General features: G+C 35.0%; 1 protein-coding gene across 3 annotated transcripts in view; it reads left to right on the forward strand.

Annotated features, from left to right (window-relative positions):
• Positions 1 to 24,683, forward strand: part of Kif4a (kinesin family member 4A) — a 124,457-nt gene that overhangs the window by 389 nt on the left and 99,385 nt on the right. For 2 of the 3 annotated variants that reach the window (XM_040282037.2, XM_005339985.4), the window contains exons 2-7: positions 245 to 385; positions 496 to 610; positions 4,505 to 4,695; positions 7,202 to 7,294; positions 10,114 to 10,280; positions 10,504 to 10,598. In XM_040282037.2, the coding sequence (XP_040137971.2) occupies positions 263 to 385; positions 496 to 610; positions 4,505 to 4,695; positions 7,202 to 7,294; positions 10,114 to 10,280; positions 10,504 to 10,598 (784 nt within the window). In that variant the 5' untranslated portion in view covers positions 245 to 262. Of the gene's footprint in view, positions 1 to 244; positions 386 to 495; positions 611 to 4,504; positions 4,696 to 7,201; positions 7,295 to 10,113; positions 10,281 to 10,503; positions 10,599 to 10,863; positions 10,964 to 24,683 lie in introns of those variants that run through there. The other variant, XM_078034656.1, reaches the window with a different exon arrangement.

Consider the following 24,683-nt stretch of genomic DNA (forward strand, 5'->3'; position numbering starts at 1 on the left):
TTATTTGTCGCTGGGTTCGCTGAAGTTTTTTCTTTTCATTTTAAATGCCACTTCACTCTTCGGGTCGGGCTGACCGGCCGCTCAGTCGCGGTCAAGTCCAACAGTAATCTGGGGCAGCGATCCCTTGGGAGGGGAGGCTGCCACGGCTAAGGCTGAGTTTCCCAACGCTCCCACCCTCCTGGAGGTACTCCTACCCTTGCCTAAATACCAAGATTCATCAGAAAGCTGTTTTTCTCCCCTGCAGAGACGGTGCTGAGCTAGGATGATGAAGGAAGAGGTGAAGGGAATTCCTGTAAGGGTGGCACTGCGTTGTCGCCCTCTAGTCCCTAAAGAGATTAGCGAGGGCTGTCAGATGTGCCTTTCCTTCGTGCCGGGGGAGCCTCAGGTGCGTAGCAAAGTCCAGGGCTCCTTTGTGAACAGCTGGGGCTGAATGGCAGCGAGGGGCGTGGTCTAGCTGTTTTTTTTTCCTTACGTCTTGTCCCTTGCCTTGCGTAGGTGGTCGTTGGTACTGATAAATCCTTTACCTATGATTTTGTGTTTGACCCCTCCACTGAACAAGAAGAGGTCTTCAATACAGCAGTAGCACCACTCATAAAAGGCATTTTTAAAGGTGAGGCTATTTAATTTGCCGAACATTTCTTGAGCATATACATTATGCCATGCTTGGGCACTGCAAATATAGGATTGGATGAAATGTGATTCCTGCCTTCGAAAAGCCCACAGCTTAATAACACTTGTGAAACCTAGAAACATTTGTAAAAGTCTCTCTACTCTCAAAGCTAGATTTATACTGTGTTTGTATCTTGTGGTTCTGTTCATCTTTAATGTGTACATTTTTTCGTTTGCCTGGAACCTCACTGGAGTACAATAAGGTCTTTGGTGAGTGATCAGTGTGCCAACCTGCTTGAGTGTCAGTCAGGCCTCAGTATTCATTCAGTATTATTCATTCAAAGATAAATAATTTAGCTTCCAGGCCCAGAAGGAGTTCAAAGTCCAGAAGAGATAGATGACTACATAAATAATTTTAATACATAAAATTTTTAACAAATTTATTGCACCTACCTTTAAGAAAAATATTTTAAAAGTTAAAAACATACCACAGAGTCAGTCCTGCTACAGAACTAGCACTACTGTCATACAAAATGGTATGAAAAAAGTATGGCACTAATCCTGTTTGGGGGATTTAGGGTGAATTTCACAGAATAGGGAAGCTTTAATATAGGTCTTGAATGATGAGAATTCTTTGAGGTGGGGAAGGAGATTTCCTTAAGCCCCTGAATACTATGGCTAGTTAATAATCTTTATTGTAGAAGCTAAGGCTTTAATGTTGAAGACCAGGGCAGGGTTCTAAAAGAGAGGAGTACCTGAGAAATGTCTCATTGTTATTCTAGTACAATGGTTATTCAAGTTACAAAATAAAGATTCATTTAAAAGAAGTAGAACCATGGTGACTCAAAGTGGAAATGTTCATTTATACACAATTTATTTTAACTTTCCATTCAGTAGAGAAATGTTTTCTAATAATAACTGTTAGGTTAACTTCTAGTGACTGGTTAATTTTTTTTTTCTTAACAGGGAACTCACAGACTCATAGGGTAGTCTGCTTGAAATGTGGTGTTTGAATATCTTTGTGTTAGATCTTTATATTGAGAAGAAATTTATTTCTCAGTAATTTCTACACAGTGATGTTAGTTCATCCCTCTAGATAAGCAGAATTTATTTTTTACAGAAAACAGCTATTAACATATATATTCACCTTTTTAAAAATGGTCATGGCTCAGTGCACATTGAACACTTTGCTTCAAAGGTTAAGGATACTAAGCTTATAGAAATGTTGTGAGACTAGTATAAAGAACTTTTTCCCTGAACTATTTGAAATGACTTGTTGACCTGATGACCCCCTAACGCTAGTGTGTATTTCCTATAAAGAGGGACTTTCTTCTAGGGTAAACTTAATTGTGGTAACACACTATAATTAACATACTCATGAAATTTGTATTGCCACATTAATGCCATCTACAAAGCCCCATTCAAGCTTTCTCAATAGTATTCTTTATAGAAATAAAAAGATCTAGTTCAAAATCACATGTCTTTAGATTTAGCTGTGCTGCTTCTTTAGTCTCCATTATAAAATGATTCCTGAGTCCTTTTTTTTGCTTTCATAATCTTATCACTTTTTTTAATATTTACTTTTTAGTTGTAGTTGGACACAATACCTTTATTTTACTTATTCATTTTTATGTGGTGCTGAGGATCGAACCCAGGGTCCTGCACATGCGAATTGAACACTCTACCACTGAGCTACAACACCAGCCCCAATCTTGGCACTTTTGAAAATTACAGGCTAGTTATTGTGTAAACATTTTTCAATTTTAGTTGTCTGATGTTTTTATTAGATTCAGTTTGTGTATCTTTTAGTAGACATATAACAAGAGTGATGCTGTATTTTTCTCATTGAATCCTATCAGTTAGGACATAATTTTGATTTGTTCCATTACTGTTGATGTTCATTTTTATCATTTGATTAAGGTGTTAATCTGGCAGGTTTCTCAACTATAAAGTCAATCTTTTCTTTTTACATATTTGGAAGACTGTTACATGGTTCTGTTTAATTCTTTTCTAATTAACCATTCCTGTTTTTCTTTAGCTATTCCTAAAACGATGTTAATAAGAAGCTTCACTATGTGGTCATTTTCTTCAGATTATAACTCTTACTAATAACTTAGTAAGAGTACTATAGTTTTACTTTCATATTCTTAACTTGGCAAACTATGAAAATTAAATTATAGTCTTATAAAGATGATATAAAGTCAAAAGTGATTGCAATATACATGGTGTTAACATTGTCCTCATTTGCAAAAGCCCATTATTTTTCATATTCACCTCAACAACACCCTCTTATACTCTAAACTCCTGATACTATAGAGACTTAGGCATTTTATGGAAAGTTCTGAAACCTGGTTTCCCGAGATGTTCCTATCTACAAATATCTGTGGTATTGCAGAAAATTATGGAATGTTATCCTCTTGCCGCAGAGTTATGCCAGGTGATACCAGCAATCTATTACAGTAAAACTTTCAATTTAGCATCTTCTGATGTTCTGGCATAAATGCCACAAAACTTCAATCTTATCATTTAGGTTAACACATTGTTTCAAAACTTAAAAGTTTTTCCTTTAGATTCCAAAATTATCTTGATAAATGGTAGGTAATGGTTTTGATAAAAATGTGATTATTTAACACAGAAAGCTTGTTTTACCTTCCTTTAGAACATGTCTAACACTCTAATAAGAGACATCTTCCTAAGGTTACATTTTTTTCACCTGAAGTAAATTTGGACTTAGTGTTCCTTCTAGGTGCTATGCTTACAGTTTTAGTAGCTAGATCTTATAATTAGATAATGAATTATAAATATTGAAGTTAAGGTGAGAATAGCCCATCTATTATCTAATTGTTAATTTTTTAAATCTTGCTATAGTTGTTAGGTGGGTTTAATTTCAATCATAACTTTCAACTTAGGGGATAAAAGGAGAATGTCCAAGTAACTAGTAATCTGGATTCTCTGACAAGAGAAAATATAAAGATTGATCTATAAAATAAACATTTTTACTGAATCTAAACTCAAACAGAAATTTGACAGTCATGATTATATAGGTACCAACAGAAAACACAATGATTGTTCAATGGGCATTCCATTTAATAATTTAGAAAATACAAACAAGTAGAAAGGAAAATAAAACAAAAAATATCACTTACCATCCTGTTATTTAAAGATAAATATCAGAATGTTAATAATTTATATATCCTTTTGATTGTTTCTAGTACCTACACTTACACTTAACAATTGCTTTACCTGCTATTTTTGAGTAATTATGTCATGAACATCTTTGAATAGGTGGCTCTTTATCAATCCTCTATAAGAACAAAGGATATATATTACATTGAATCATACTTCAATGATAATATTTTAGTGAGGAGCCTGATAATATCAACCAGGTACACTCCTTGAGTTCAGAAAGGGAATGGATATTTTCATCAATTGTAAAAAACAATGTTGTTGCCTTTTCGAATGAAGACTATCTTAATCAAATGAATACATGTTAGAATCCCTTCTAGTTATGTAGTTTCTAAGTTAATTCCCATAATTTAGAATTGCTCAAGGTAGGGAGATAGTAGGATTATAAATTTCCCAGTGGCTTTTTACCATGGCTTAGCCACCTTCACTATCTTTTAAGTATTTGACATCCTAGCTCTTAGGGAGTTTTCAAGAGAGGTCAAAATCTGGGGTTAGTTTTTTTTTTTTTTTTTTTTTTGGTTATTTGTTTACTTTGAATAGTGCAAAGTCAAGGCCTTAACAAAGCTTTTCTTTGTGTCTGCTATTCCTAAGAGTTTGTCTTGAGAGAGCCATCTCAATTTTATTACAAGTAATTGCTGAAGGAAATGGAGTATATTGATTGGGTGAAAATATTTGCACAACACTATGCATATGACTTGTATTTTGCTAGGATACAATGCAACTGTCCTGGCCTATGGGCAGACTGGCTCTGGAAAAACCTATTCAATGGGAGGTGCATACACTGCAGAGCAAGAAAATGAACCAACAGTTGGGGTCATTCCTAGGGTAATACAACTGCTATTTAAAGAAATTGATAAAAAGAGTGACTTTGAATTTACTCTGAAAGTATCTTACTTGGAGGTAAGTGATTTATCTTTAATTATTCTGAATTCAAAGTTATCTTTGGATAGAAAAATAAATCCAAATCATTTTTCCTGGCATGACTCAGATAGTAAATTACATTTTTAGTAAATTGTATTTTAATAAATTGATAGAGAAAACGTACTGGCTCAGTTGGATCTGGCTCTGACCCAATTCTTTTCTTTTCTTATTGGGATAGTATATTTAATCTGATTGTTAGAGGAATTGGCATTGCCATATCAAAAGATGATAGGAATTTTTAAATTCCAGTTTGGCTTCTGTTACTGATTTCCTATAGAGTATATAGAAATGTATTTGATTTACCTTTACTCTTTTGAGGCTTAAATTATAATTTTGCTGCTTCCTGAAAAAGTTTATTAAAAATTAGGGTGAAGCTGGGTTCAGTGGTGTCCAACTGTAATCTCAGCAACTTGGGAAGCTGAGACAGGAGGATTACAAGTTTAAGGCCAGCCTCAGCAACATAGCCAGATCCTCAGCAAATTAGTGAGAACCTGTCTCAAAATTTTTAAAAATGCAAAGGACTAGGGATGTAGATCAGTGGTATAACACCCCTGGATTCAATCCTCAGTACAAAAATAAAGGGTGAAATATTGAGTTGTTAAACACATATTTGTTGAGCACCTACTATGGCCAGGTGGCATATTAAATAATTAGCATCAGCAAAAATAGCAAACAAATATAGTGCTTACCATGTGTTAAGCTTTGTTCTCAGTACTTACAGTTTTATTTGCTGTTAAAATATTAGTTGCTACTTTTCCCTTTTGCTTTCCTTGCTCCCAGCCTTCATACTCTCCTCCCCTAAGAACCCACTGTTCACATTTTTTTTTAAAGAGAGAGTGGGGACATAGAGAGAGAGAGAGAGAATTTTTTTTTAATATTTATTTTTTAGTTTTCGGCGGACACAACATCTTTGTTTGTATGTGGTGCTGAGGATTAAACCGGGGCAGCACTCATGCCAGGCGAGCGCGCTACCGCTTGAGCCACATCCCCAGCCCAGCCCACACTGTTCACATTTTAACAAAGTTGATGAAGGTGGTTCTGTTAGAACACCATCAGAGAACTGAATTTGGACACCCATGTAATTTTTTTAAAAGGTCTGCTATTCCTAAGAAACTCTGTCCTTGGGCTGGGTTTGTGTCCAGTAGTAGAGTAGCCCTTTAGAGGCTCTGCATTAAATCCTCAGCACCACATAAAAATAAACAAAATTAAAGTATTGTGTCCAACTACAATTGAAAAATTAAAAAAAGGAAATTCTGTCCCAAAAGAGTAGTCTCAGTTTTGTTACAAGTAATATGGAATTCATTCTTGTAAAACAGCAAATGGTTACATATAAGGTTAAAGTCCCTTTTTTGTATTTGGTGGGAGTGATATGACCAACTGTCTGGTGCATGCTAGGCAAGCTCTAAGAACTCTATCACTGAGATACACCATGACCCTTTTTCTTAATTCTAATATATGTTCATTGTAAACAGAATTTTAAGTACAGAAAGCCACAAAGTATCTTTATTTATTTATTTATTTTTAATTTTTTTCTTTGTTTTTTTATTGGTTATTCAAAACATTATAAAGCTCTTGACATATCATATTTCATACATTAGATTCAAGTAGGTTATAAACTCCCATTTTTACCCCGTATACAGATTGCAGAATCACATCGGTTACACATCCACATTTTTACATAATGCCACATTAGTAACTGTTGTATTCTGCTACCTTTCCTATCCTCTACTATCCCCCCTCCCCTCCCCTCCCATCTTCTCTCTACCCCATCTACTGTAATTCATTTCTCTCCTTGTTTTTTTTTCCCAATTCCCCTCACAACCTCTTATATGTAATTTTGTATAACAATGAGGGTCTCCTTCCATTTCCATGCAATTTCCCTTTTCTCTCCCTTTCCCTCCCACCTCATGTCTCTGTTTAATGTTAATCTTTTTCTCCTGCTCTTCCTCCCTGCTCTGTTCTTAGTTGCTCTCATTATATCAAAGAAGACATTTGGCATTTGTTTTTTAGGGATTGGCTAGCTTCACTTAGCATAATCTGCTCTAATGCCATCCATTTCCCTGCAAATTCCATGATTTTGTCATTTTTTAGTGCTGCGTAGTACTCCATTGTGTATAAATGCCACATTTTTTTTTATCCATTCATCTATTGAAGGGCATCTGGGTTGGTTCCACAATCTAGCTATTGTGAATTGTGCTGCTATGAACATCAATGTGGCAGTATCCCTGTATTTTTTATTTTTTTAAAGAGAGAGAGAGAATTTTTTAATATTTACTTTTTAGTTTTTGGTGGACACAACATCTTTATTTATTTTTATGTGGTGCTGAGGATCGAACCCAGCACCCCGCGCGTACCAGCCAAGTGCGTTACTGCTTGAGCCACATTCCCAGCCCACAGAGTATTTTTTAAAATGACCTGGTTCCAATACTAAGAGAGTATTGCTGTTAACAGCTTGTTTTTACCACTTTACTTTCAACAATATCAGATTTACAATGAAGAAATTTTGGATCTTCTATGCCCTTCTCGTGAGAAAGCCTCTCAAATAAATATCCGGGAAGATCCGAAAGAAGGCATAAAGGTGTGTTTATCTTTTATTTGATATTATTAAAAATGTTGGCAACTACTAAAGTTCATATACCTTTTTCTTTGGGACTATGGTTTTAAATGACTACTAATATCTCAGTCTTTTAGGTTTTGTGTGGTCCTAAATTGCCTTTGTTTATCTTGAATTTCTCGATGGGAGCTCTTATGGGGAAGAAAGGGAGGACTCACATTCAGTTTTATCACCTTCCTGTTACTTCTTGTGGAATGCTAAGATCAATTAAACATTTATTAATTATTACAGAGTTCTGAGGCTGAAATTTCTAGTATGGTCACAAGTGGCTATTTAGTTTGAAATTAATTAAAATGGAATAAAATTTAAAATTCAATTCCCCTGCCAGCCACATATCAAGTGCTCAGTAGTTATATGTGACTTATGACTACCATATTGAACAGCATAGGTACAGGATGTATCCATGATTATAGAAAATTCGGTTGGACAGTATTGTAATACACATTGTGCTAAGCTCTACAATGATATAAAAATGAAAAATTGAATATGATTTTTTTTAATTTGTACGTACTATAGGGAGAAGCACACTTTTGTGAGAGCCTCTGTCACATGGTATAGGTGCAGGATCTGGAGATGGAACTTGAGTATTCAGGGGTGGGAGAATCAGAGGCTGGAAATGGGTGAAAATAGGTAGTTCAGACTTGATAAAATATGGAGAAATAATATCTTACCCATCTTCTCCTTCCCTTTTTTTTTCTGCACACACAAAAAAAGGAAAGTAGCAGGTTTAAGGAAGTGATAAGGGGTAGATGCCTGTGCTTCAGAGATTTTTTTTCCCTTCCAGATCATTAATTTGTTAACTAGGTATTAAAGCAAGCCCTAAAGGTCAGGTCCCATAAGTTTGGAATATAGGAAGGTAGTTCAGAAACCTGGCATTAAGAAACCTGTACAAAATACTTGCTGTCACCCGAAAGAATGTTGGTACTGAACCAGCATTGGACCCTGTCCCAACATCTTTCACATGTCCTGTTCTAAGGAATTAAGTCCCACATGATGTTGAGGTGAGATGTACAATTCAAAGAAATGTGTTCCTGACACAAACCTGAGTGGATAAGGACAAGTTTGTAAATATCCCTTCAGGTGGGATAGATGGTATTTAAATAAGTAGAGAGAAGAAAGGGTACTCTTGTAGTAAGGAATACCTTCAACAGGAAAGCTGAATAGGCCTAGACTAGTCTGGACTATAGGATTTAGGCTGGGGAATAACAGGAGATGTGTTAGGACCAGATTGTGAAGCCAGAGTGAAAAGCTATTTCTGTCCCTCTAAATATAGCATATAAATTTAAATTATTTACTACTTCTGAACGAAAGGTTGCTATGGCTAATTTTTACCAATTTTTTATCTTACATATATATTTCTCCAACTACATTAGCTTCTGGAGTTAGGAGAACATTTTAAAATGTCTTTGTATCCTCATTATCTAGCACAGTGTTTAGTACTTTGGTGACATTTTGGGAAGCAAGGTTTTAAGAAAATTAAACAGAAATGGATTGAAAAAAAAAAGACAAGGGTGAGGAAGACCAGTTGAGGAAACTGTTGCCTTATTTTTCAAACATGAAATAATATAAACCTGGACTTAGCAAGTAGATTTGGAAGGGAAAAGGAAGTGATGGATTCAAAAGAAGAATGACTAGGAATTGGTGATAGATGGGATATGGGGAAATGGGAGAAGTTGAAGGTGATCTGAAGTTTCGAGATAATGAGAATAGAGATATTAATAAAAATGGAGAAATAGTGTAGAGAATCAGTGTTGGTAGAAGGAAAATGAGTTTGGCTTATAATTTATTGATTTCAAAGAATAAGTTGCAGGCAGTTAGAAATAAAGGACTAGAAATTAGGGATGTAGTTACAGTTTTAAGAGTTATGGAGTAATACAATCAGCATATTTGGGCTGGGGATATAGCTCAGTGTTGGAGCACTTGTCCTGTACAAGCAAGGCCCTGGGTGCTATCCACTGTATTGCCAAAAATATTGTCACATTGGGGTTTGAAAGGACTTCATAAAGATCTAGTCCTATCTCCCCAGAGGCTCCACAAAATTTCAGTTCATATAAGTTCTCCCAAGTGAATGAATATAGTACCAAACATGAGACCTTATTTTCCTGAATTCCTGATGCTGCAAAAACTATATACTGCTGTTTCCTCTAATGAAAATGAGGTATCAAATGGGTCAGAAGTACAGGGAGATGCACAGAATCACATGGAGAATAAACTAGCAAAGGGAAATACCATAGCTGTTTGTGTTGCACTTGTTTTCTTGTTTTTTGTTATATTTTTTGAGAGAGGGAGTACCAAGGATTGAACTCAGGGCACTCAACCACTGAGCCACATCCCGAGCTGTATTTTGTGTTTTATTTAGAGACAGTGTCTCACTGAGTTGTTTAGCACCTTGCTTTTGCTGAGGATGGCTTTAAATTTGTGATCCTCCTGCCTCAGCCTTCCCAGCTGCTGGGATTGCAGGTGTGCATCACCACACCCAGCTTCATGTGTTTTCTTTCAGGGCCAAAATTTACATTTACTTGGGGCTATCACTACCCTAAAATCTAGGGATCTTCTCTGACTCTAGTATTAGCAAGCATTCGGTTTATTAAGTTCTTAGGGAAGATTAGAGACTTTGGTTTTTGGTCATTTCACAGAGTTCTAGTTAAAGTAGTCTTATTTCATAGCTGTTTATTGAGTTTCTACTGGAGTATCAAGACATTTTTTTAAGCCACCAATCCTGTATTTCTTACCAAGCATTTGAAATATTAACTATAAGAAAAAAATTTCTTTCTTGGAATTAGATTGTGGGACTCACTGAGAAGACTGTTCTAGTTGCCTTGGATACTGTTTCCTGTTTGGAGCAGGGCAACAACTGTAGGACTGTGGCATCCACAGCTATGAACTCCCAGTCATCCCGATCTCATGCCATCTTTACAATTTCCATAGAGCAAAGAAAGAAAAATGACAAGTAAGTTATAATTTCAATAGTCAAGACTTTTTTATGTTCTATGAAGGTTGCTTCTTCAAATCATTTGACTCATCATTTGATGTCAGTATTGTGAGCATTAGTGACCAATGGATCTATTTAAACTGACTTAGAAAACAAATGAGAGTTAGCAGATCATCTTTGATACACAGTTACTTTCAAACTTGTGTATTATTCTTACTGTGTCTTCCTGTCATTACCACAGGAATAGCAGCTTCCGCTCCAAGCTGCATCTTGTAGACCTTGCTGGATCAGAAAGACAGAAAAAAACCAAGGCTGAAGGAGATCGTCTAAAAGAGGGTAAGAGTAATTAAGGTCAAAGTTGTAGATTAAAAACACTTTTGTACTCTTATTGATATTGCCAGTGTTTCATCTGGGATATTTCAGAGCACAATCTTTTTTTTTTTTTTTAATTGGTACCAGGGACTGAACCCAGGGACACTTAATCACTGAGCCACATCCCCAGCCTTTTTGTATTTATTTTAGAGATAGGATCTCACTGAGTTGCTTAGGGCCTATCAAAGTTACTGAGGCTAGGTTTGAATTTGTGATCCTTCTTCCTCAGCCTCCTGAGCCACTGGGATTACAGGCATTTGCCATCATGCCCAGCTCAGCACATTCTAACAGTAGCTGCAATTCGGTTTTTGAGGATGATTTCAACAAGGGTAAAAAAATTATTTCTTTCCCACGCATTCGTTCTCTAATTCAGGTATTAAATTTAGATCTGGCCTTTGGTTTCATTTCATCTGGTCCAGGCAAGTTTTGTTTTGTTTTACCTCCCCAACCTCTTATAAATAAAATCAGTACCCTTATTCTGTCATTCCAAGGATTCACTATCCTTTCCTGATGTTGTCATGTATAAACCTCATTAGCATGGATTCCATATCTTTATTCAGTTTGTTGGAATTAAATGATCAAGTGCCTAAAGTTAGAAAGTTCCTATGGTGTATGTTATTAGAAAGCTGCTTCTAGCATGATAATGACCTGGTGATCTGTATGCTTTGAGAATGGTCCTTTAAATGATTATTAATCTCTCTAACAGAGAGATTAATTAATTATTTAGTTTATTCCTCAGTTTTGTTCTTAAGGATCTTGTGAAGGATTTTGTCAAATGTCTCGCTAAGTTCAGATCTACTATGTCTACTATATGTATCATAGTTAACAGCTTAGTAAAAATGCAAATAAAAGGAATAAGGATTAGTGTAGATTGACTTTTTCTTAGTGAATTCAAGTTGCTTCTACTGCTCATTCCTCCATTTCCAGGTTCTTGTAAGATGGCCTTGTAATAATCCATTCTAGACTTACATCAAATTCACTGGTCTGTAATTTATGGAATTAACTTTTACCCTTTTTTTGAAACTTGAAATTACATCTGCCCAGCCTTCTGGAACATCTTTGTCTGTGATTCCTCAAAGATCATTGACATAGCTTCAATGGTCTCTTTTGAAATTACTCTCAGTTCCCTTAGTTATAATTCATCTGACTCAGGATATTTCAACTCTTATTAAAGTAGTTGGGTTCTCACTACTTCTTTACTCATATTGGGTAAATATCATATTCAGTTCCCTCTTGGGAACTAAAAAGGCAGAAGCAAAAATAGTAATTGAGGAATTTGGCCTCTTTGTCATTTATCATTTTTATACTGCTGGCACAGGGCAGAGACCTATTTCTTCCTCATTCAACTTTTTGTTCTGAATGTATTTAAAAGTGTCCTTTTTGTTCTATATTTGTACTTTGAGATTTAGCCTTCTTAATACAGTACTTAAAGGTTCTTATAAATTCTTTATCATCTTTTAGGTATATACCTCTGAGTTATTTAACAGCTTTACTGATATAATTCACTTACTGTAAAATTCAACCATTTAAACTATATACATTAATGGATTTTAGTATAATTGAAGAGTTTTGCAGGTATCACCACAATCTAATTTTAGAATATTTTATCACCCCAAAAGAAACACCATATCATTAGCACTCATTCTCCATTCCTACCACTTTCCCTAGTCCTAGACAACCACTAACCTACATTTCATAAAAATGTAATCATGTATGTGGTCTTTTGTGACTGACTTTTTTCACTTAGCATAAAGTTTGCAAGGTTCATTCATGTTGTAGTATATATCAGTATTTTATCTCCATCTCCAAGTGTACTGGGGATTGAACTCAGGGCACTGAAGCATTGAGCTACATTCCCAACCCTTTTCATTTATATTCCAAAAATATTTTTAGTTGGGGCTAGGGTTGTGGCTCAGTGTCAGAGCTCTTGCCTTGCACATGTGAGGCTGGATTTGATCCTCAGCACCACATAAAAATAAAATAAAGATACTGTATTTATGTATAAGTAAATTTATTTTTAAATTTAGTTATAGATGGACATGATATCTTTATTTTGTTTATTTATTTTTATGTGGTGCTGAGGATCAAACCCAGTGCCTCACATGTGTGAGGCAAGCATTCTGCCACTGAGCCACAATCCCAGCCCCCCCCCCCAACCCTTTTTATTTTGAGACAGGGTCTTGCTAAGGTACCTAGGCTGGCCTGAAACTTATAGTCCCTCTTGTATCAGCCTTTCCAGTAGCTGGCATTACAGGCATGCACCTGGCTTCATTCCTTTTTAATGCTGAATTATATTCAGTTGTATGAATATAAGCACATTTCGTTTGTCCATTCATCAATTGTATCCAATTTTGGCTGTTATATTGTTCTGTGAATACAGAACATTTTTTGTGAGGGCAAATGTTTTAAATTTTCTTCAGTATATATATCTAGGAGTGGACTTACTAGGCCACATGGTAATACTGTTTAACTTTTAAAAAAATATTTAGTTATAATTAACATGATATTCATCCTTTTTAAGCATACAATTCAGTAATTTTATTAGTATATTTATAAGAAGAGATGTGTAACCATTGCTACAATAAATTTATGAATATTTTTATCGCTCCAAAAAGAAACTCATTCCCACTGGCAATTAGTCTCTATCTCCCACAATGTCTGTTCCCTACCTTCTCACAATAATTGACCCTTTGTCTCTATAGATTTGCCTATTCTGGGCATTTCATATAAAATGAATTATATAATATGTGATCTTTTGTCACTGACTGCTTTTATAGCATAATGTTTTCAAGTTTCATCCTTGTTGTAACATATATCAGTACGTCATTCTTTTTATTGCCAAACAATAAGGAAATTTTTATTTGTGCATTCATCTGTTTATGTATGTTTGGATTGTTTCCATTTTTGATTATTATGAATCATGTTGCTATCAACATTTTTGCACAAGTTTTTTGTGGATCTATGTTTCATTTCTCTTGGGTATATACCTAAGAAAGGAATTATTGGGTCATATGGTAACTCCATGATTAACTTGTTGAAGAAATGCTATACTGTTTTCCAAAGCAACAGGACCATTTTATGTTCTAATCAGCAATAATTTGTCCACATTCTCACTTGTTATTATGTATTTCTAATTATAGCCATCCTAGTGTGTGTGAAATGGTATCTCATTTTTGTAGTTTTTATTTAGGTTTCAATCATGTCTAATGGGGTTGAGCATCATTTCATGTGCTTATTGGCAATTTGTATACCTTCTTTGTAAAAATGCTCATTCATATCATATTTAGTTTTTTATTCATTTTTATTTAATTTTTGTTTATGATATGAAGTAGTTGTCCACCTTCAATCTTTTGCATGTGGATATTCAATAACCCCAACATTATTTGTTGAAAAGTCTCATCTTTTCCCATTGAATTTTATTGGCCTCCTTCTCAAGAATCAATTAGATTCTTTTGACCTATATGTCTATCCTCAATGCCAGTATCATACTCTCTTGATAACTGTAACTTTGTATTAAACTTTGAAAATGAGAAGTGTGAGTTTTACACCTTTTTTTCAAGATTGAGTTAGCTATTCTGGGTCTCTCATGTTTTCATATGAAAGATAGAATCAAGTTGTCAATTTTTCCGCAGAAAAACTGTCTTGCATTTTCATAGAAATTATGTTAAATCTGTAGATCCATGTGGAAAATATTGCCTTTATTTTAGTACTGAGGACTGAACCCAGGGGTACTCTACCATTGAACTACATTCCCAGCCCTTTTATTTTTATTTTGAGACAGAGCCTCACTAAATTTCTGAGACTGGCCTTGAACTTGCAATCCTCTTGCCTCAGCCTCCTAAGTATCCGGGATTACAGATGTGTACTACCATACCTGGCTAATGTTAATATTTTAACAATATTAAGTCTTTGAATGTGTGAACATTGTCTTTTATTTTGTGTTCTCTAATATCTTTTAATATTATTTAAAATTTTAGAGTATAATACCTTATACTTCTTGTGCTGGGTATTTTTAAGTATTTTATTCTTTTCAGTGGCATTTATATGGAATTGTTTCTTAATTTCATTTTTAAATTGTTTATTGAGTTTTGTATATTGATTTGTATCTACAACCTTGCAGAACTTGTCTATTCTAATAGGTTTTTCATAGAGTTTTAAAGGATTTCTATATATAAGGTAATATCATTTGTGAGTAGAAACAGTTTAACCTCTTTCTTTCCATTCTGGGTGCTTTATTTCTTTTTCTTGACCAATTTTCTTGGCTGTAACCTCCAGTATAATGTTGAATAGAAGAGTAAGCATGAATATTGTTGTCTTACTCCTGATCTTAAGGGAAGAACACTGAATCTTTTACTATATGATTTTAATTATATTTTTTCATTAGATACTCCTAGCCAGGTTGAGGAAATTCCTTTTTATACCTAGTTTTTTTTTTATCATAAAATAGGTATTTGTCAAATGTATTTTCATAATACACTGATATGATCATGTTATTTTTGTTTTGATTCTGTTGATATGGTATGTTGCATTAATTGATTTTTGGATGTTAAATCAATTTCATATTCCTAGGATACACCTCTTTTTTTGTTTGTTTAGTAACATTCCTGGACTAATTCTTTAAACTGTCTGTTTCCTGCAGTTTGCTATCACAGATGTGTCTGCTTAGTAGTTTAGTAGATAGCTGATGATTGGATATAGCTTTCATTAAATGCCTTGAACTGATAAATCCTCCCTCATTTGCCTAGGGCTTGTGTACATGTTGGAGCATGCCTTCGCAATTCAGGCACTTATACAACTTTGCCTTAGCATTCATTTCATTTCGTGAGTAGTGCCTCAAAGCTAGCCAAAGGTGCAAGACTGAGGTCTTTTTAGGTCTTTTCTAACTATGCACATAGCACTGCACAGCATGTGGCTTTCTTGATGTCCAGAAATATGATCAGAACATTTTAAAGCCCTCTGTGGATACCTCATTCCCCAGATCTTCTTTACAAGCTTTTGGCTAGGCTCTTGTTTAACCATGGTTATTAAATTTGGTGCATTATCTTCACCAGATGTTTTTCTATGCATATGTATATGTGTACATATAGCAATATAGTTTCAATATGTGCTTTAAAAAATTTTGGCATTGCTAAATTACTTCCTTTTAATTATACAAGTAATACATGAATAAATTCCTAGCATAAAAACAAATAATACAGATGATGACAAACATTCCCCTTGATTTATCATTCAATCTTAATCCAGAGGTAATCATTTTAATCTGCTTGGTGGATATCATTCCAGGTTTTCTTCATACACACACACACACACACACACATTGGTGGTTGCGTGTTTTTGTTCTATTTTTGGTACTGGAAATTGAACAAAGGAGTGCTTAATCACTGAGCAACATACCCACTCTTTTTAAATTTTTTTTAGTTGTTGATGGATCTTTATTTTATTTATTTATATGTGGCACGATGAATTGAACTGAGTGTCTCAAACATGCTCGGCAAGTACTCTACCACTGAGCTATAGCCCCAGCCCTGTTTTTTTTTTTTCTTTTTTTTTTTTTTGAGACAGTGTTTCACTCAGTGGCTGAGGCTGCTTTGCATTTGCAATCCTACTATCATAACATTTGTGATAAATGTTATATCATACTGCATGCATACATGTGTGTGGGTATGAATATGTATGTATGTGTGTGTATTTATTTATTTATTTATTTGTGGGGAGTACCAGGGATTGAACCCAGAGGTGCTTAACCAGTAAGCCACATCCACAGCCCTTTTTGTATTTTATTTTGAGACAGGATCTCGCTGGTTACTTGGGCCCTTTCTAAGTTGCTGAGTCTGGCATTGAACTCGTGATCCTCTTGCCTCAACTTTCAAAGCCACTGGGATTACAGATATGCACCGCTTCATCTGGTGTTCCATGTATTATTTTTTAACTTGTGTTTTCTCTTAGTATTATATCTTTGTTTTTCTCTTGGTACTCAGGATTGAACCCAGGGGCATTTTGACACTGAACTACATTTATATTTTATTTTGAGACAGAGGCTCACTAAGTTGCTTAGGGCCTCACTAAGTTGCTGAGGCTGGCTTTGAACTTGTGATCTTCCTGCCTCAGCCTCGCTGATATTATAGGTGTATAACACTGCACCTGGCAGTGATATATCTTTTGAGGTTTTTTTTTTTGCAATCAATATATGTATGTCTATCTCATTTTTATTATTATTTACTTATTTATTTTGCCATACTGGATTTTGAACCCAGGGTTACTTTGCCACTGAGTTGCATCCCAATCCTTTTATTTTTATTTTTTATTTCTAGGCAGGATCCTTTTTATTTTTTATTTTTAGTCAAGGCTGACCTCGAACTTGTGATCCTCCTGCCTTAGCCTCTTGGGTTGCTGGGACTACAGGTGTGCACACTACCAGGTCCAGCAGTCTGCCATTTTTAAAATTGCTATATAAGATTCCATACTATATAGAATCTACCTTGTTTATTCCTGTTGTTTTTTGAGACAAGGCCTTGATATGTTACCCAATCTGGCCTCAACTTCCTGATCTCAATTGATCCTCCTGCAATAGCCTCCTAAATAGCGGGAACTAGAGGAGTATACTACCACACTTGACTTATTCCTGTTTTGTTTGACACTATAGATGTCTAATTTTTAAAATTTTTTTAAATTTATATATGACAGCAGAATGTATTACAATTCTTATTACATATATAGAGCACAATTTTTCATATCTCTGGTTGTATACAAAGTATATTCACACCAATTTGTATCTTTATACATGTACTTTGGATAATAATGTCCATCACATTTCACCATCATTTTTAACCCCATGCCCCCTCCCTTCCCCTGCCACCCCTCTGCCCTATCTAGAATTCATCTATTCCTCCCATGCTCACCCTCCCTACCCCACTATGAATCAGCCTCCTTATATCAGAGAAAACATTTGGCATTTGGTTTTTGGGGATTGACTAACTTCACTTAGCATTATCTTCTCTAACTCTATCCATGTACCTGCAAAAGCCATGATTTTATTCTCTTTTATTGCTGAGTAATATTCTATTGTGTATATGTACCACATTTTTTTATCCATTCATCTATTGAAGGGCATCTAGGTTGACTCCACAGTTTAGCTATTGTGAATTGTGCTGCTTAGATGTCTATTTTTTGCCTATTGCAAAAAGATACTTCAGTTGGATGATCTTGTACATGAAATACAAGAGAGTATTCTCCAGGTTATATCCCTGGAAGAGGAACTAAGTTGAAGGGTATATACATTTGAGTTTTGTGGGTTTTTTTTTTCCTAGATTGAACCTAGGGGCACTTTACCACTGGGCTGTATTCCCAGACGGTTTATACTTTTTTATTTTGAGACAGGGTCTTGTGAAATTCCTCTGATTAGCCTGTGATCCTACTGCTTCAACATTCCTAATAGCTGGGATTATAGGCACATGCCATAGCACCTGGCTGAGATTTTAAACACTGCTAAATATTACCCTCCAAAATATTTGCCTCAGTATTCACTCCACCTATATTAAAAGTATTTAAGAATTATGTTTTGATGTACTGCTGAAAATATTGGATATTTATTGACCTTTTTATTTTTGCTTATCTTGAATATTGCCTGTTATTTTTAGGAATTTATATTTCCCTAATTACTTGTGATATTGAGTATTTTTTTCATATTACTGGCTTTTTCTTTTTCCATTTCTATAAATAACCTGTTCATACCTTCTTTGCTTATTTTTTTCTTCTTTAAAGTAGTGATTTTCTTGTTGACTGCATATGTATAGTTAATATATTCTGGATATTAATCTTTTTTATATATGGTACATGTTTTTTTCAGTCTCATTTTTGAACTTTGTTAATCATTTCAGTCATCTTGTATGTGTAAAATTCTATATATTTTTTTTTCCTTTTTTTTTTCAAAATGCGTAAGATTGGCTATTTTTTTTTTTTGCACTAGGGATTGAAATCAGGGGTGCTTATCCACTGAGATAAATCTCCAGCCCATTTTATTTTTAGGCAGAGTTTCCCTATTTTGTGGGAAATAGACCTCATATTTGTGATCCTCCTGCCTCAGTCTCCATAGTAGCAGATATTGTAGGCATGGGCTACCACTTCCTGCTCAATGTAACATTTTTTGCAATTTACTCATGTTCTTGCTTTGTTTGAGACCTGTGTCTTTGTATTGATGAAGATTATACCCATATTTTTTTTTTTGGTTTCCTATTCTCCAGTTGATAGAAAAATTTTTTCCAGTTTTTAGCTATTCTGTGTGAATAAGGCTGCCTGTGTATAGGTTTTATTGTGAATATGTTTTAATTTCTCTTGACTTTAAATTTAGGAATAGAAGGGAGTAAATATATACTTAACTTATAAGAAAGTGATTCTTAGTTCTATAACATGGTTTGTACTATTTAACACCCAGCAGTGTTTGAGAGTTCCAGTTTTCTGCATCTTTATAAAAAAAGATGTCTTAGAAATTCTAGTAGATGGCAAATGATATCTCATAGTGGTTTTAATTTGCATTTCTAAAATAGTGAAAGTTGAATCTCTTTTCATATACTTACTGGCTATTCATATATCTTGTTTTTGTTTGGTTGGTTTGAATTTTGTCTTGCTAGGAATCTGATACAGAGTCTTATACATGCTACGCAAGCATTCTATTACTGAGTTACACCTCTAGCCCATATATAGTTTTTTAAGTGTCTACTCAAGTCATTTGCTCATGTTTAAAAATTAAGTTGTTCAACTTTTAGTTGATGATTTGTAGGAGTTATGTATTGTGAATTCAAGGCAAGTGTGCATACTGCAAATATTTGCTTCCAGTCTACAACTTGTCTGTCTTTTTATTATGGCATCATTTTTTTAGTTGTAGATGGACACAATACCTTTATTTTATTTATTTTTTTGTGGTGCTGAGGATTGAACCCAGTGCCTTATATCCTAGGCAAGCGCTCTACCACTGAGCCACAACCCCAGCCGTTATGGTGTGTTTTGATGAGCAAAATTATAATTTTGATAAAGTTCAATTTATCAGGTTTTTCTTTAACACTTTGTATTATTGGCATCCTTTCCAGGAAATCTCTGTATATTCAAAATCATGTAGATATTCTTCTGTGTTTCCTTTTTGAAACTTCATAGTTTTTTTTCTTGCATATTAATTCCATTATCTGTCTTGTAGTAGTCATTGTCTATAAAGCAAGATAATAGGGATCAATGATTATCTCCCCTTGCCAACATAAATATCCAATTTTTCTATTACCCTTTGTCTGAAAAAAAATTCCTTGAACTGGGGCTGTACCTTGGTGATAGTGTGATTGCCTAAGCCTGCACAAGGCCCAGGGTTCAACTGTCAGTACCAAAAAAATAAATAATTAAATCCTTTATCCACTGAATAGGCTTAGTATCTTGGTGTATTGAGCTAACCATATGTGTGAGGGATCTATTTTTAGACTCTGTTTTATCCTTAATATTAGCTGATTTTTTAAAAATTCTTAGACCTTTTCATAATTCTAGTTTATAGTATGTTTTACTTTCTGGGAGTGCAATTCCCCTCAATTTTCTTTTATCAGAATTGTTTTGATATTTTTCTTCCAGATGAATTTTAGAATCAAGTTGTCAAGTACTATTAAAAGTCTTTTGGCAAATGCAGGAGGATCAAGAGTTAAATGCCAGCCTCAGCAAAACTGAGATGCTAAGCAACTCAGTGAGACCTTGTCTTAAAAAAAATACAAAATAGGGCTGGGGATGTGGCTCAGTGGCTGAGTGTCTCTTAGCTCGATCCCTGGTACCAACAACAACAACAAAAAGTCTTTTGGGGCTTTTTCTAGAGCAGTGGATTCAACTAATACATTAAGGAGAATTTAGTCTTTCTATCCAGAACCATAATCTCTCTGCATTAGATCTATCTTCATTTATGTCATTTGGTATGGTTTGTAGGTTTTTGTTGTTGTTGTTGTTGTTTTGGAGCTTGGACCAAGATTCTTTCTCATGCTAGGCATGCACTCTACTACTGACCTACACACCTCTGCCATGTTATTTTATGTTGAGAGAGGATCTTGTTGAGTTGTCCAAGATGGTTTCAAACTTGTGGTTCTTCTGCCTCAGCCTCCTATGGAGCTGGGGTTCCAGGCAGGCACCATCACATCTGCTTGCCTGCTTGGTGGTTTTCCTTTTTTGGGGGGGGGGGTACCAGGGATTGAACTCAGGGGTACTCGACCACTGACCCACATCCCCAGCCCTATTTTGTATTTTCTTTAGAGTCGGAGTCTCACTGAGTTGCTTAGTGGCTTGCTTTTGCTGACACTGACTGAATTCTCCATCCTCCTGCCTCAGCCTCCAGGGCTGCTGGATTACAGGCGTGTGCCACTGCACCCAACTAGATTTTTTTAATACAGTTCTTACACCACAAATTCTGTTGGGCTTATTCCAGAGTATTATAGTATTTGCTGCTGTTTTTTGTTTGTTTTGTTTTATTTTATTTTTTGAGAAAAAAGAAAAAAAAGGTTTATTGCTTTACTAACAAAGGAGAAACACAGGGAACTCTTGTCCCAAAGGCTGTGATTCTGCCCAGCAGCATGAACAAGGGGCTTTTAAAGAGGTGACTCAAAGGTACATTCCATGTGTTCTCTGTCTGGAGTTATAATTCACTTGTTGATTTGGGAGATAGTCATTTCTGAGATCTTCTGGTACCATCCCCAAGATGTGGGTTGCTTTGTTCCTATGGTGAGTGTGTATTCAGTGACAGATAAATCTGCCTAGGATGGGGGAAGAAAGGTAATCCTGTTACCCCCAAGATTACTGAGGGGGAGAGATTAGAGAGAGCAGGTAGAGAGGAAGAGAAAGAAACATGTCCATTGTAAAAAATAAGTTGCAGTGGCAGAGCAGCAAGGGTAATATTTAAAGCATAAAGTGGTCCATTGTTACACTTCCCCACTGTCAATTTCTACATTCCATATCTATGGAAAAATGGGTGATGATGACATCTCCAAACTGCTTCCTGCTGAGAGGGGCCAAAGTTGGGGGAAGTAACCCAAAGTCCTTGTTCTCTATCAGGTGGGGCTCAGATATTTGAAGGCATTCAGCACCAGAGCAGTCCAGAAGTCCACAGTGGCAGATGGCAGGTGACTGGACAAGGCATATATAGGGCAGGGATCATGCTACGACAACAATAAAGACTTTGCTGCTGTTTTAAATATCTCCTTTTTTTAAAATTTTGTAGTTGTAGATGGATAACATACCTTTATTTTATTCATTTATTTTATGCAGTGCTAAGGATCAAACCCAATGCCTCACATATGCTAGGCAAGTGCTTTGCCATTGAGCCACAATTCCAGCCCAAATCTCTATGTTTTTATTTTCTATTCTTGTCTTGCAAAAATATTACTTTTAAATTTTTGATCTTTTATCTAATTATCTTGATGAATTGTTTTCTAAGTTTCTTATCATTTGTCAGTTGAAATTTATGGATTTTTGAGGTGGATATTCATATTATTTTCAAGTAGACAACTTGTCTCTTCCTTTTAGACATCTATTCCTCCCTTCTTATCTTTTGTTGGTATGTTTAATAGTACCAGTGATAGTAAACATCCTTATCTTTTTTTTTTCTTTTTCCACTCTAACCAGAAAGTTGCTAGTGTTTTCCCTTTAACTATGTATTATACATTTTTGGCAAATATACATTTTCAAGTTAAGGAAATGACCTTTTATTCCTAGTTTCCAAAGAATTACATTTTTCCAATATGTGCATGATGCTGGGGACTGAACCTAGGGCTTCATGCATGCTAAGCAATTGCTCTAACAGAGTTACACTCCTACCCCAAGAATTATATATTTTTTAAATAAGAAATGAGTGTTGAATTTTATCATCAATTGAGAGTTAATTATCATGTAGTTTTTCGTTTTGAACCTATTGACATTTATAAAAATATAGTTCCATCATTTCCTTAATTGACCAATCAGAAATTATTCTTCCTTTACACTGCTGAATTTAATATATTTGTTGTTAATTTAGAACTTTTACAAACCTGTTCCTATCAGAAAGTGACCTATAACTTTGTTATTTTTTATGTATTTGCTCTCTTTTTTTTCTGGCTTTAGCTTGAAGGTTTGTCAACTATATAAAAGGAGTTAGGAAGCTTTTAAGTTTTTGCTATGCTCTGGTATAATTTATATTAAAATGGATATTATTTTTGAGGGTTTCTTGAAGATTTGATTTTCTGTATATTGAATCAATTTTGGTAATTTATATTTTCTTAGAAAATTATTCATATTATTAGATTTTCAGCTTTATTGACAAAACACTAGAAGTGGATAAGTAGATTTACTTTATATTTCTAATCTTCTGTATATCTGTAATTGTGTTTATTTCACTTGTTTATATATCAATTTTTCCTATCTACATTTGTCATATTCAATGATTAATGCTGTATTTTTTTTTCTTTTCCTTTGTTTTGGTACCAGGAATTAAACCTAGAGGTACTTAACCACTGAGCCATATCACCAGCCCTTTTGAATTTTTGTTTTGAGATAGGGTCTCACTTAGTTGATTAGGACCTCACTAAGTTGCCTTTCTCCTGCCTCAGCCTCCCAAATTGCTGAAATTACGGGTGTGCTCCACCATGCCTTGCTTGGATTAGAGATTTTTATATATGCATTTTAGTTTTCCCATCTTAGGTTCACAGCTTCAGTTTTCTCATTTGTAAAATAGTATTAGAATAATAGTTGTGGAGATACGTGAACTCATATTTGTAAAACACAACTTCTAGTAAATAGTGACGTAATTCCTAGTAAATAATAGCTTCTTCATAATTATTAATTCCCTCCTATGTGTTTTTATCTATTCTGAGTGGTGGTGAATGAGGAATAAAGGGAGCCTATTAATATTTATATACAATTCCAAATGAAGTTTGATAGGATGCTTGTCAACATTTGAGGTAGAAGTAGAGTGTGGAAGAGGCCTTTAGGGGTGTGGTTTCTACCACTGGAATGCAGTTTCTTTAGCTACCAAATCACCATTCCCAAAGGGAAGTCTCTCTGTAAAAGGAAATGACTTTTGTCCCTGTTGAGAAATAGGAAAGTTGCTAGACCCTCTACAATGTTTTCAGAGTGTGGATATAGCCCACCAGAATGTTGCTACATGCTACATTACTAGGAGTGGGGCAAATGCAGTGTACCCAAATATCAGATTTGATTTGTAAGGCAAGAAGTTGATGACAAAATCATGGTAGAGTCTTAGATCCAGTGGAAGAAGCCAAGAGCTAACAGGAAACTAGTATAAAAACAGGAAATAAGTTTGTGTGTGTGCCACATAATGATGTTTTGGTCAACAATGGACCACATATATAATGGTGGTCAGAGAGGGTTATATCTCCTAGTGGTGTCGTAGTCATCTTAGTTTGTATAAGTATACTATGATGTTTACAGCAATGAAGAAAGTGTCTAACAATGCATTTCTTACAGTGTATGCTATTGTTAAGTGACACATGAATATATAGGAAGCAGATAGTGGAGAGAAAGATAATGAGTTTGATTTTGTACATGCCAGATTTGGAATGGATATTAGAAAAGTCCAGGAGGAAGTAGGAAATTCAGGACAAGAGCTTAGAAACAACATCTGGGTTGGCTAGAATCTATGAGTAGGAAAGTAGTGTGGAGAAACTAAGTAGGAGAGAGACAACTCTTAAGTATTAATGAGAAGCCACTCATTTTTAAGGCCAAGGGTAACATAGTCAAAGAGATTGAAGAGACAGGAGGATAGTAATATCTAGAAAACCAAGGTAAGTGTTTCTATAAAGAAGGGATTGTGACCTGTATCAACTGCTTCAGCATTATTACATAGGATAAAAGCTGAGAAACATGAGATAGAGTTGTCCAGTGAGGTTTCTAGTAGTTTTTGTAGAATAGAGGAAGGAATTAAGGCAGGCTGCCTCAGACTGAGGGGTGAATTTAACCACCATTCTAAATGTGGTGGTTGTCTTTTACATTATCTGTTTCATTCTTGTATCCTTCAAAAATATATGGTGATATTTTCCCTGTTCCTAA

Source organism: Ictidomys tridecemlineatus, chromosome X (genome assembly GCF_052094955.1).
Source record: "Ictidomys tridecemlineatus isolate mIctTri1 chromosome X, mIctTri1.hap1, whole genome shotgun sequence".
NCBI classification, from domain to species: Eukaryota; Metazoa; Chordata; class Mammalia; order Rodentia; family Sciuridae; genus Ictidomys; species Ictidomys tridecemlineatus.